Raw genomic sequence first — 14,011 nt, 5'->3', positions numbered from 1 at the left:
AAATAAATGTTGAATATATATCTAGAAGATTTTCTATCTTAGATATAACCAACTTAACTAGTTTAATAAAAAAACCACTATATTTATAGCTCGTTACATAAAAATACAATTTTCTTTCATATATCCTTAACGCCAAGCAATGGAAATTAATAACCACTGCCTGTGTAACATAACGACAATCAACTTCCATACTGGAAGACCTCTACGATTATTTTCTGGCTTAATGTGACTACTACTACTACTACTACTACTACAGTTTGCCTTTTAAAAGATTGATACAATCAAATTAGTCCATTTAACTATATATGATATTCAACGACTCTTGTAGCTTGCTTTAATAAATCCAGATCATTCCATACAATCTTCATAACATCGTAAAATTCATGAGCATAAAACAATTGGATACCATACTTGTTCAAATAAAATTTTTCAACCTGATTCATCTTGAATTCATGCTCTTCATTATCCTTGAGCAAGTCATTGATTAAATTCTGATCAATGACTTCCCCAACTTCCTCTATGCTTCTGCTGTACTCCTCAATCAAGTCCTTTCTGTTTGCTCTAGGGACAATCATCTTCGTGACACTAGGGTTGAGATGGGCACCCATAAGTTTCTCCTTAACTCCACCAATAGGAAGGACTAGCCCACGTAACGTGATTTCACCAGTCATGGCGAACTCAGAAGGGACAGGTTTATTAAGGAGCACCGACAAAAACAGCAATGCCATGGTTATACCTGCACTAGGACCGTCCTTGGAAATCGATCCCATAGGAACGTGAATGTGGATATCCAAGTTGTTAAATTTGTCAAGCAAGGTCTTTTGATCTTGGCCCTTGAGTAAGTTTTTATAAATCATCAGTTTTATAAACACTAACCCAATCTTTCCACTTTCTAAAAGAACTTCACCGAGCCTACCAGTCATGTTGAGGGTAGCTCCAGAACCGGAGCTACTTGAACCACCACCTACTCTTCTATCAAACCCAATACTTTCAAAAACAAGCACTGACCCTGAACCATCAGAATTGTACGACAACCCATTAACAACACCAACACGGGAATTTCCAATGGTTGTCCCTTCAGCAGAACTATAATTGGGCATGTTGTAAGGAACACCCAAATAAATAGCCAAATCTTGCTCGTCCACCACAGGGTTATACGTAGTATCTGAGTTCAAACACTCACAGTACTCCACAGCCTTGAATCGACAAATCGTACCCAACTTTCTCTCGAAATTACGTACACCAGACTCGCGCGTGTAATCAATGATGATTTTCTTCATTGTTGTTTCGGAAATATTGACAAATTCTTCCATCGACTCTTTTACTGGGAACCCATTACGTTTGACTTGTCTAGGAAGCAAGTACTTCTTCCCAATAATGTACTTCTCATTGTAGTCGTAGGCACCAATCTCAATCATTTCCAAACGGTCCAATAACGGCTTTGTCATGTTGTGTGGTTCATTGGCTGTACATATGAAGATAACTTGGGATAAATCAACAGGGAATCCCAAATAGTGATCAATAAACGTATTGTTTTGTTCTGGATCCAACACTTCTAAAAGTGCAGCCGATGGATCACCATTGAACCTATTAAGTCCGCTATTGCCACCGATAACCTTATCAATTTCATCCAAGAGGATAACTGGGTTCATTGATCTGGCTTTACGAAGAGCTTGGATAATTAACCCTGGCATAGCACCAACATAGGTTCTTCTGTGACCTCGAATTTCACTTTCATCTTTAATACCACCAAGCGAAATTCTTTGGAAGTTTCGACCAAGAGAGGTAGCTATAGATTTGGCCAACGAAGTCTTACCAGTACCTGGTGGACCAGCAAGCATGATAATGGGCGACTTGTTATGCTTGGAAACTTCGAGCGATTCCTGATCCAATCTACTTTCCGTCATCGACTGCTTCACCTGTGATTTAGCTTGCTGACGAACATGATAGGTTTCATCATTGTTAGCAATGACAATGTTCCCCTGGAGCATACTTTCATTGGAGTTGCTGCTGGTTGGAGGGAGAGCTGGTGTAGCTGGTGGAGCAGCAGGCGATTGCTTAGTGTTCATTCCCAACAACTTCAAAACAACCAAGTATTGGATTAACCGTTTCTTGACATGTTCTAATCCATAATGGTCATCATCCAACTGTTTCTTGGCGGCTTTGATATCAATGTCTCGGTTAGATTTGAATTTGGAAACGTACTTGTCCCAGGGGATGTCCATGACTATTTCCAAATAATTTCTAATGACATGAAAGTCAGAATTGCCCCCTGGTGTGTTGCCTGCTTTTATTCTCTTAAAGTCCTTTACAAGAAGTCTCTTGGAGTCGGGTGCAATGGTTGTGATATGAGGTAATTTATTCTTGATGAAATTAGTAATGGCCTTGAGCTCGTCGTCATCTTCCTCTTCGTCAAAGTCTTCATCTGGGTGTCTCTTGGGAACAGCAGGAGAGTTGGCTTTCCTGCCATTCTCTTTATTGGATTTAGTCATTCCTTCCAAGAGGATTCTAATCAGCTTCAACTCGTTAGAAACCACATTGGCCTTTTGAATGTTTGTTGCTTCATTATGGAACCAGTGATTGACAAACGAATTGTTAGCTCTCAACTCGTCAAACACCTTGGTTAATCTGGCAATCATGTTGTTGATCTCAATTGCCCGTTCACCAAGCTTGTGTTTATTCAACAAGTTTAACCGTTCATAGTTTGGAAATGGAAGAATAGCACATGTTAAATCTATAAGACGCAAGTATGTCTTGCTGTCTATTTCCGTCCCATACAATTTTTGCAAGCTGATAAAGGCCTTGCTAAAATCTTTTGAGCCTGCTAATTGGAGATATAATGCGTTAGCAAGTGGGTTTAATGTAAGCAAATCGTTTTGTTTATCAGTAATAGGACTGTTCTTGTCTTTATCCGATTTAGTCAATGATAGCTTCTGGGTGGTTGTTCCATTATTAAGTGCCTGTCTATATTCAGATAAGAACTTGTCAATCGACTTGAACAATACACTAGCATTGCCCTTTAATGACTTTACAAGTTTAGACAAATCATAAACCAGGGTATTCCAGTCCACTTCAACCAACAGTTCGTTAGTTTTCGTGTCCTTGGGCACCACCACGCCTCTAGCCAATGCCTGCAATGTCAATTTGATGTTGGTGGTATCGTCGACAATACCCACGATTCTCACCACGGTATAGACGTTATTGTCAATTTTGGTGGGGCTCTTTATCTTGTCGGTGTTTGGGATGATAGCGAGTGTCAACCATTCAAACTCGTCGACGTCTTCTTGCTTGTGTTCACCCTTAAAGAAGTCGGTTATGCCTTCGATGGCATCGCGGGAGATCATAGTGGGTGACTCGCCTTCTGCGGTGTCAAAGTCATACTCGTTGAGCAAGTTGTTGATGATGGATACTTTTGAGACGAGGTCTTTGAAGCGGTAGAGTAAAGCTGCGGCTTTGAACCGGGAGAAGGTCACATTGTACATTATCCCGGGAAGGAGCACCAAGTTGGAGTCTAACTTGTATGTTGGCAAGACCAACTGTTTTTTTGTGGATTTTCTATACGACATGGCGGTCTGTGAATGTGAATGTGTGTGTTTGTGCTAGTGTTTGTTGATGCAAAGCTGCTGTTGAAAGAAGAAAAGTGGTGAATGCGGTGAAGGGGGAGGATTTGTGCGGGGGTGGGTGGGTGAGTGGGATATCGTGGTATGATTTCTTTTTTTTTGGTCTTGTGAAAATGAGCGATTTAAGCCGTGGGGCGACAAGAGTTGACTAATGTTTGCGGAGTGGGGCGGGGTGGTAGCACTCGCTCACTCACTAGTGGGTGGGGAGCCACAAACCTGTACCGCGGAAATGAGGCACCAAATTTTCTTTTTCTTCCGCGGGCGACATGGCCTTTTTTTTTTTCGCCGCCAAGATGTCGACACACTGGTTGCTAAAAAAAAATTAAGTTATAGTTCTATTTCCTATATACACTTTACAAAACTAAAGGATATCCTTCAAGTTAACTTGTCCAGTTCCTCTTTCTAATGGTTTGGGTTGGTCTTCACTCTTTTTCCATCCAATCATAAATATAACATTGAAAGTGGCCGGAAGTGTTACTTCTCCATCGTGCACTTCCCCATGCAAGCTCTTGTATATCTCATTGGCAGCAAGTAATACATCTTTTGGCAAGTATCCCGATCTCGATAATACAGCATTTTGTTCTCCCATGATCTGTAAATCCTCACAGAGACTTATAATGTCAGGGAACCCACCCACAACTATATCTTGCGCGTCTATGGTCAACATCCCAAATCCGGCTCGATTAAGAAGATTTCCAATGTCGTTGACTCTCACTAATGGACTGACTCTTGGCGATATACCTCCTCGTCTTTCTAACTCAGCTAATTGCAACGAAGTTCTGAGTTCATATAAAGTGTCTCCTCCGTATAATGTACCCATAAAGAGCCCATCTGGTTTAAGAACTTTATTTATATTTGCTAACGTTTGTGGGAGATTGTTGATCCAATGCAAGCTCAAATTAGAAATGACAGCATCGTATTCATTCTCTTTTAAAACTTCATGATTGAAACGTTCTTCATCTCCAACTACACGAGTCACCTTACCCGGAAACACCTTGGCATACTCCTCGTCTATATCTCTATTAAGAAGCGCCTCGGAAGAATCAAACATCACCAACTCCTTAATCTTGCCACGAATGCTCTCCTTGTCTTTATTCAACTGTTTCAACATTTCCACATCTGCCTGGTCAATACCCTGCTGAGGTATATCCTCGGTAATGCATAAATTCTTAAGGAAACTTCCGTTATGACTTCCAAAATCCAACACCTTATCCATTGGTCTAGTTATAAACCCCAATCTCTCTATGGTTTTGATTGCTACATCGTCCTTCAAGTAGTCTTTCTTACGGGATAAACTAGGGTTCAGTCTTGGTATAAGGGATCTATGCTTGAGTTTTGCGCCTCTATCAAAGACATTGTATTGTGTCTGTTGTATTGATTCGGCTGAGGTGGCCAAGAATCTTTTCGCTATTCTATTCATAGTTGGTACTTTAGCTTAAAACCAGGCCATTAAATTTTTTAGTTTACAAAATTTTTTTTTCAAGATGAATATTTACAACCAAAAGGTGATATGAATCAATGATTGGTAGATGTCCAAAGAGTATAGCACAATGTGTTGTATTTAATGGATTCCGAGGAATCCTATCTCGCGCAATCACGACTGAGTCAGTACCGACGAAACAAATACCACTACCACCGCCACCGCCACCACCACTGCTGACTGATCAAGTAAAACCTCTAACAAAAACCACCAGAACCAGAACTAGAGCTAAAACACCCGAATCAGCATCCAACAGAATTAAAACTCACCAATCATCAACTAGCAGAACTATACCTAACTATAAATTTAGACCAAGGACTAGATTACACCAAGAATCAGTCACTACCAGAACCAAACAACCATTTTTTGCCAGATCTAGACTACACCCTTCTACCAAATCGCATGTCCACCCACGACAAAACACAACCTCATTGCATGGTACTGAAGTCATAAAGTCCATTGAAGAAATTACTGCAAGAGTAGACTTAACTTACACCAAACTCATGTATGAGCTAGGCAGTCCCACACCAAGCTCGGACCAAACTGACTTAATATTCAAAGTCTTGGAAGCCACTATAACCCGCGACGAATTCGTCACTATGATCAAAGTCATTCAAGATACATTGGCAGCAGAGCCTCGTTGGTTGAGAATCTTGCATGCCTATTTAATTGACGAACTGGCCTTGAGTACAAAATACAGGATATTCTGCGAGGAGAATTCTAAAAACTACTACTTGACGAAAGCCTATTTATTGGCATATAGATACAATACCAAGATTTATAATATCCTCGATTTGAATGCGAATTGGTTGGAATATTGCAATAAAACCGACGTGAATTTGCTTGTGTTTGATTACTTGACTACATATTTGTTGAATTTGATCAATACTAAACAGTTCACGTTGGCTAGCCAAGATTATGACCAATTATTCCAAGAATATCTCAGCAAAGGACACACCGAAGGTGAACTACTTGAAAAGTTACCCACAGTGGCAATATTACAAAACTGCATTAATCAACTAGACTTTCAAAGAATAGAAACTATCCTCGAGAAAGCCATCACCAGCAACTTCGCTATTCCTGACAACATCTGGCTCAATACCTTGGAGATTTCCCTCCAATACACTAACTACCCCTGTGTCAAACTTGTATATAAACATTTCATCATGAAGGAGTTCCCCGATGGCAGAATCACACCAGAGACAATCATCCTCGGCGACAAGTTTTCCGACTTGTTCAACTCATTAACTGACGGCTTAATATCACAGATCCTCCATGTATTCTCCATCAATGGAGATATTGAACTGACATTAAGTGTTATTGAATCGCACTACGTCCACAAGAAAGTACAGGGTTCGCGAGCAATAACCAATGAACTTTTATGTAAAGTGATTGAAGCGTATTGCTATCAAAGGGAAACAACCATTCCCGATGAAAGCATCATGAAGATAATGACATTGATTGACGATGCCGTCAGCAGATCCACTAAAGGAGAAGTGATTCGCTACAATGACATCACGCAAGCCATCAATGTTAAATTGATGAATTATAACGTCCATGATCGTAATATAGAACGATACAATCGCGGAATTCAGCACAGATTTGAGTATTATAGGCTGAAAGTGCAAGAGAGCGAAGAGACCGACCCTAACAATTTGCTTATGGTGAAAAAGTCTAATAAGAACATCTACACTGCCGAACAAGGTGTCGTACTCCTCAATATGTCCACCTTGGACGAGTTTGTCAATTTGCACATGAAGTATGCGTTAGACTCCAAGTTTCACAAGTATACCCGTACATTCTTTATAAATTGTTTGTTCGCCCATTTAATGACTTTTGGGAACTTCACCGCACTCGTTAATGCCATGAATGGATTACTGAGAGTGAGTCGGGATTGGAAGGGTGATTTGGATTATGACCTGTTTAAGATTATCTTCACGGCCATGGGCAATTCAGAAAGCTCCAAGCGGTGTGCGTATGAATTCTTTACTTATTTCAAGAGACATTCCAAGAAAATAAGTCGAGGATACTACATTGGTATGATCAAGGCGGCCCTGTATGGGTATGTTGATTACGGAGTGCAATTTTACATTTATCATTATCTAAAAGATTTTGGAAACTTGCCGGAATCTATCATCCGGTTATTACCAAAAAGTGAGACAATGGAACAACTAGTTGAATTCTGTTCTAGTCGGAACAAGCTCACCCCAGAAGAGATAGAAAACTACTGGGCTACTAACAACTTGAACAATTCTCCTGACAAGCTCTTTCGCGAAGAAGAAAACACCAATCCGCAAAGGTATATCCCTCGCTACGATGAACGGGACGTTGAATTATTACAAAAACTACTTACTTAGACCTTGTATATACTTAGAGTAACTCGTCGTTGACAGCGGCATTTAATTCATCAGCATTAATATCAATCTTGACGGCTTTGCTAAACACCAATCCTTTCTCGTATATCGAGTCATTAGCGAATGTGATTGAACCCAACGTTGAACCCAACATTGTGGAGTCCACTGCCATACGCAAGATATTATCAGCATGGCATGCCAAATGGTCATAATCGCTATCGTCATAGTCGGCAGATATCCCCTTTTGTGCTTGTTTCAATATTGCAACTGGGGTAGACAGTTTTGGGGTGGTGGACGGAGTGATCCTGGCATGCTTTGGTGTAATTGGCTCTTCGTATTCTCTTTTACGTTTGGTGCTTTTCTCCTTGGGTAATTCCAAGGAGTACCCTTGAATTAAGCCCTTGCATTGGGAAAGTATACCATCTAACGGATCGTCACTTTGGGCAATAGGCAACGTTATATATTGGATTGGTTTCGGTTTAGGCAAGTCAATGCGGACATTTCGATTGAGTTGGACATCAAGCGGAAGTTTATCATGATTTTCAGGGGTATACGTCTTGGGAAATCTGTAGTCTAAGGTATTCATTGCTCTGGGTTGCAGAAGAAGAAAGTAGTTGATAACTTGATTTGATTTTTGTTTATGGCTTGGCCTAAATAGGAAATGCACTAACAAAAAAAATACTGCGAAATTTGTTGCAACCGCTGCAACTAGCTGTACAACACAAGCTCAGTGGGAACCTTGGTTGTAATCATCCGGACATTGTCATTGTAGAGAATAGTTAATAATAAGGTCTGTAATAGCTAACTGTGCATCCTCATACTTAACACCTTGGTGTATTTCTCTTTGGTTTCCTGCATATAACATGGCTATATTAATAACAAGGCATTATGCCTTAGATTCTACATAGTATAACTAGCAGTTGAATAAGAGTTGAAAGCTATTTGCTATTGAGGTTTGCATTTCATTCACTAAGGTTCAACGTTCTTGGGCTGCGATATTTACTTTGCATGAAAGGGATATGTAGAGTATGCAGTGCTATATGGCCCAAAGCTTATCCATAGAAGATACCTGTTCTCCCGACATCGGACAGCTCCAGAAATACTACAAATCTTACGTCATATCAATGAATATGTTTCATATTACTTCCATATACAATATGTACAAGTATATATATGCCAATTGTCAGACATCCCCGCTATGTCAACCTCCCCTGAATCCGATTATCGAAACCGGATCAAATGCATGTTAGATGATAATTGCTGAGCTAGCTCATCGGGTCTTTCCATCATCTTTTTGTTTCTGTTGTTGCTGCTGCTGCTGCTGCTGCTGCTGCTGCTGTTGTTGTTTTAATCGTTCATCAATTATGGAATCGTTGGAATGCACGTTGTCGATAGGACATGGAATAACTTGGTTTACTCCAACCAACATGAAGCAAACTGCTCCTGTTAATGAAAATAACGAGTTTGTGACTTGTTTTCGTTGACTAGCCTTTATATATTGGAACATCTTCAATTACTCTGTAGCTTATACTAGTATGTGCGGGAAGCCAGGTTTGTTATAAACAGTTTAACGGTTTATGAATAATTTAACTTATTTGAAACGTCTGAAGCACGTATACGAGAAGTTTCTAACGCAATGTGTATGTAGAATACCTCCTGAATTTTATGTTTATCATTGAACTTCAGTATGGGTCTATAATTTTTTTTTTCAGTTCCCGATTGGCGTGTGTGCAGGACACCATCATGGAATTATCCAATCATATTTGATGCGATGGTAGTTTTTGTAAGGTGCATGTAACATCAAATAATCTCCACTTTTTCCAGTTTTTGCATAAAGGGTGGTGGTATGATTTAAATCTAAGTTAATTCTACTTATATAATTCTATGGACCGTGAGAATCGGCCATATGCATTGGTATAGCAATGAATATCTAACAATTACCGTCACGTGATCAGAGATAGCCATCTGTCATTGGGTGGTTTTAAAAGGAGGGGAGGAATTTGAAAGAAGCAAACTACACGACTCTATGTAAATACTCTCAAAACTGTTTATTCTATGGCAAATACCGCGACTAGTGGTTTTCATTCAACGATAGGCTCATGAGCTATTGCTTTTGTTGATTTACCTTTGCATTCAGGGATCTATCACCACAATCGGTATACCTACTACTTTTAAGTGCTACCATGTGATATTTAGACACAGACCATAGGTGGCAGATTTTGGAGATTTAAGCCAGTTGCTATTGTAAAGGGTATTTCTGTATGGAGCAATTGCATTAAACTATGGGTACAAGCCTATTTTATCTACACTCGGGACTTCTCTTATGAATTCAGCGCTACCATGTGCAAAGATATGTCTTGCTAAGAATTTTCACAGATATCGTATCCATAGTCTCGGACTGTGACTCGATTTGGCCGTGGGTATGAGATGTAAAAGTTTAAGAAGTAAACAGATGCCGTAGGGAAAGTGTACCACGTTTGCACGGGGCAACATCCAGCAAGTTACATAGTACAACCAGATCAACCCCCCGCTAGTGAATGTTTAATCAGAGAACTGCACGCAATTTACATACACTTTTGTAATGACTTTATATTATTACCTATAACCTAGCTTCATATATACAAGGAACCAACAAACACTGTGTCCCGCTTTCTTAATAATAGTGCATGCTGTAAAATTTAGAACTATGCATCTACTCATACTTCAGGAAAGCACCACCTTTAACAAGTTCAAATCCAGGTTTAAACTTTCTATCTTGATTAATTTCTTGTCTGGTTTGGCACTTGTCGGTTAATTCCACTTTAACTAATTCTTTAACCATAGCTAATTGGTTAGCAATACGATGGTCGACTTTTTGATACTTGATATAATTTCGCTTTCTGAGTCCTAAAGCTGTGAGAATTTGGCGCTTTTTCTCGGGCATCCCTATGACTGATCTTACTTGAGTTATTTTGTAATACATTTGCTTAGCTGTGGACATCTTGAATAGTATGTTGTGTTAGTTTCAGCTTAGTGCCTGTCTATGTTGTAACAAATATTCATGGTGAAAAAAACAAAAAAAAATTTTAGGCTCAAGAGTCAGTCGTGCATTTGGGCGAAAATCACCATACATCAATATCACAATACTTTGATAATACTAGATCACGTCTAAAATCACAATATATCACTTGTCTCGTCGAGTCAAACAAGTCAATGGACTCGCCACAAGAACAGCAAATCATTAAAAAGAATGAACAGTTGCAAAATGATATAAAGTCCTACCTCAGTCAACTAGTGCAACTCTCCCATACCGAATCAGATCCAAGAAATGTCACTGTCAAACTTATAAACCTAATCAACCAATTCGAACCAAATCCAAAACTTCTTGATCCTAACCTTGATGAATTTATTGAGATATTGATGAACTTATACTTGAGCAGTCCTCACACGTCTATCAAGCAAGCTATTGGTGAAGTTGTCTATACATTTGCCAAAATACGCGGATTTAAGCAGATTACACTATACTTTTCAAGTGACATATACGTTATATCGAAGCTAATTAACCTAACCGGGAATTTAACCAATGAATTTGAGATCTTTTTGTGTTTGATATGGCTATGTAATCTAGTTCTTGTTCCTTTTGATTTGCATGACATTGAAGAGAATTTGCAGATACAATTGTATGATATTGCAATACACATTTTGAACAAATACAATAATGGGTCAAAGAATCAGGTTATTGCCCTGATTTTGCTATCTAGATTGTTAACGAGGTCAGACTGTGATCTTTTACTGGGGTATTTTCAAGGTATGAATAGAAATTGGCCATTTGAAACTGAAGACTCGAAATTAGGGTACTTTTTAACCATTAATAAAGTACTCAAGAGAAAACAGTTAACTGCTGAGCATATTAATATGATTTACCATGTGATTATCCATGATTTACTCATAGGCACCACATCCACACTTAATATCGTCTATCTGATTAAAATACTAAGCAAATTAGGAAAATACTATATTAAACAGAGGGAGTATACTACCGTCAACCTGATAGTCAACAATCTAATTAATGACATAATGAATAAGATGATTCTGCAATTCGACACAAAGTTGCGATTCTCAATGGCAAAAGGATTAAGTGGTTTGGTTAAAGAATTATCGCATACAGCGGTGAATTACCAGTGTCAACTCATAGATTTCATAGTGAGTCAGTTAGAAATACCTAATCCCGATGAAATAGTGGACCTAAACCTAAGGTATAACGAGCTTAACATTGCAAAATATCATACAATATTACTCACGGTGGGATATATCTGTCTCAACAAGTCATTGCCACAACAATATACCACTAAACTTCTTAACATTTGTCATCAGTGCCTTTTCTTCAAGATTAAACGGCTTTCAATCACACTAGGAAAACAAATTCGTGATTCTTCCTGTTTTATAATCTGGTCAATATGTAGATGCTACTATGATGAACATATCAATATTATACTAGTTGATTTAATCAAAGCATTGATCTTTGATACCGATTTGATTATCAAAAAATGCTGTATTGCCGTGATTCAAGAAATTATGGGAAGATTTAATAACAAGCTTATAAAGATGGATGGCGAATCGCGAGGCGAATTTGTCATTCTGTTTATGAATATCTTCAACGAGTTGACACTTACTGAGGGCATTACTTATGAAGTGGTTGATTTACTTTTGGATAAATTAGACTTGTCGTTTTTGGTCCCCGAATTAGTCAAAGTTATATGTGAAGAAGACGCTGATGGAAGATATTTAAGGAAGTTGATTGATCAGAATAGCCAATATGAGCTTATTCCAAGATATGAATACAATATTGATGACATAATTGAACAACTAGTCAAGCATAACCGATATCATATTTTATATGACTTGCCCGAGCTACCAATTGAAAGGTTAACTATATTTGAAAATTTTCACTACGAAGACCATAAACAAGATATGGCGTTGGGGTATTTGAAATTCTTGACGAGCGCAATTAGTTTGACAGATTTGGATTGGACTAATTTGTTCAAGATTATCAACTTGAATAGATTTAGCGATGCATTCCAAGTGTTGTTCTCACAAATTGATGTGTTACCATACGAACTGATTTTATATCACTTGCCGAATTCTACCGTTTTGTCCAATTGTTTATTCAACTATAAACACTTTACTCAAAGTCAATTGAAGGAAATAGTTCATGTAATGAAAGACCCTACTGTCAATGCTGATATTCGAGCAAACTTAATTAATAACTTAAGCGATAATTTTCGCGAAAGTTTAACTGACAAGCTCTATGACTTATTTGACGATTATACAATTACAATTCAAGGTGATGTAGGTTCAAAGATCAGAACAGCAATGATTAACCTAGTGAGAGCTAATATTGAATTGTATAGACATGACAAAAATGTTAAACTTAAGCTAATTAGATTATCGGGTGAATTAATGGATAAAATTAGATTTGCCCTGTTTGGACTATTGCATGAATCGCTAGAAATTCCAACACCGCCACTTGATAACTACTGGGGTGAGTTGTTTCAGTTTTATAAGACGTTGCAGCTGGGACAGAGCGAATTTTGGCGAGGGGTCGTGTTTACCTTGGGGTCATTCACTGGGAATCAACAGGTTTTAAATGATGCCTTTGACAAGTTGTTATGGTATGGTCCTACCAACGAAGATTTTCAGTGTTTGCTTGAAATTTTGTCCAGTTCTGGTGATTCTCGTCATGTCAAATGTCAAATAGTGACCTTGAATTTATTTTTAAAGTTATTTCAAGCAAACTTCCAGTTTCCTCACGAATTCAATCACAGAGATTTATTTGTCAAGAGTTATAATCTTCATATAAACACAAACAACGCTACTAGAATAACCGCGGTGATCCGCTTGTTCTACTTCTTGTCCCAAATACCTGATTTTCAAGCCAAAATATACTCTCGGTTTATATGGCTACTCAAAAATCACAAACTTGAGAAAGTCCGACTTGTGCTTGGTCAAGAAATCCTATTTGAAGTAGTAAATGATTTACAAAACGAATATTTATTAACACAGTATCAAAGTATTGATTGGTTTAACCTAAATGAAAAACATATACAAACTATCCAAGATATACTTAAACAATAACCCAAAAAACTCTAGCAGTACACATAAAAAAAATTGTTTAGAGAGATAATACCAAATTATCTGAAGATTGATGATACACTTCCTGTTGAATTATTTTTGAAATTGCCGGATTTGAAGGAAGCTCTTCTTCGATTTCTTGTGTTGGTTCTGGTTCTGGTACCGACTGTTCTTCGACGGTATGCTCAGTTGGAGTAATGTCTATAGTTTGTTCTTCTGGTTGTTCTTCCGGAGTGTGTGAAAATAAGCTGAACTTCATAATAATGTAAATCTATATATATATATATGATTAAAATAATACAGAAAAGAAGATCAAAAAGAGAAAATTTTCATCAGGAATTTTGATCTATTTATACCAAAGTGAGGAGAAGGCTGTCAAAATTCTTATTGGTAATGGCAAAGGTGGGGAACGACACGATAAGGAAGCATGATGTGGGGAACAACTT

General features: G+C 38.2%; 7 protein-coding genes across 7 annotated transcripts; 2 read left to right on the top strand and 5 right to left on the bottom strand. All coding sequences in view use genetic code 12, as the record gives it.

Annotated features, from left to right (window-relative positions):
- Positions 1-299: 299 nt before the first annotated feature.
- SPAPADRAFT_140237 (uncharacterized protein) lies at positions 300-3,566 on the bottom strand (the record flags this gene model as incomplete). The annotated part of the gene is made up of 1 exon (XM_007376204.1): positions 300-3,566. One exon carries the CDS (start codon positions 3,564-3,566, stop codon positions 300-302), a length of 3,267 nt encoding a protein of 1,088 aa, XP_007376266.1.
- Positions 3,567-3,949: 383 nt separating this feature from the next.
- On the bottom strand, positions 3,950-5,069 carry SPAPADRAFT_62057 (uncharacterized protein; the record flags this gene model as incomplete). Its single annotated transcript, XM_007376203.1, has 1 exon — positions 3,950-5,069. One exon carries the CDS (start codon positions 5,038-5,040, stop codon positions 3,982-3,984), a length of 1,059 nt encoding a protein of 352 aa, XP_007376265.1.
- Positions 5,070-6,426: 1,357 nt separating this feature from the next.
- SPAPADRAFT_62056 (uncharacterized protein) lies at positions 6,427-8,051 on the top strand (the record flags this gene model as incomplete). Its single annotated transcript, XM_007376201.1, has 1 exon — positions 6,427-8,051. One exon carries the CDS (start codon positions 6,552-6,554, stop codon positions 7,455-7,457), a length of 906 nt encoding a protein of 301 aa, XP_007376263.1.
- Positions 7,471-8,040, bottom strand: SPAPADRAFT_51493 (uncharacterized protein; the record flags this gene model as incomplete). The annotated part of the gene is made up of 1 exon (XM_007376202.1): positions 7,471-8,040. One exon carries the CDS (start codon positions 8,038-8,040, stop codon positions 7,471-7,473), a length of 570 nt encoding a protein of 189 aa, XP_007376264.1.
- Positions 8,052-8,675: 624 nt separating the features above from the next.
- SPAPADRAFT_62055 (uncharacterized protein) lies at positions 8,676-8,961 on the bottom strand (the record flags this gene model as incomplete). The annotated part of the gene is made up of 2 exons (XM_007376200.1): positions 8,676-8,744; positions 8,839-8,961. 2 exons carry the CDS (start codon positions 8,959-8,961, stop codon positions 8,676-8,678), a joined length of 192 nt encoding a protein of 63 aa, XP_007376262.1.
- A 628-nt stretch (positions 8,962-9,589) lies between these two features.
- SPAPADRAFT_154699 (uncharacterized protein) lies at positions 9,590-13,997 on the top strand (the record flags this gene model as incomplete). The annotated part of the gene is made up of 1 exon (XM_007376198.1): positions 9,590-13,997. One exon carries the CDS (start codon positions 10,647-10,649, stop codon positions 13,566-13,568), a length of 2,922 nt encoding a protein of 973 aa, XP_007376260.1.
- Positions 9,600-10,472, bottom strand: MRPL33 (mitochondrial 54S ribosomal protein uL30m; the record flags this gene model as incomplete). Its single annotated transcript, XM_007376199.1, has 1 exon — positions 9,600-10,472. The coding sequence occupies one exon, from the start codon at positions 10,432-10,434 to the stop codon at positions 10,147-10,149; it is 288 nt and encodes a 95-aa protein (XP_007376261.1).
- Positions 13,998-14,011: the final 14 nt, after the last annotated feature.

Source organism: Spathaspora passalidarum, assembly GCF_000223485.1.
Source record: "Spathaspora passalidarum NRRL Y-27907 unplaced genomic scaffold SPAPAscaffold_5, whole genome shotgun sequence".
Taxonomy (NCBI): Eukaryota; Fungi; Ascomycota; class Pichiomycetes; order Serinales; family Debaryomycetaceae; genus Spathaspora; species Spathaspora passalidarum.
Note: the sequence above shows the minus strand (reverse complement) of the source record. Positions and strands in the feature narration are given on the sequence as shown.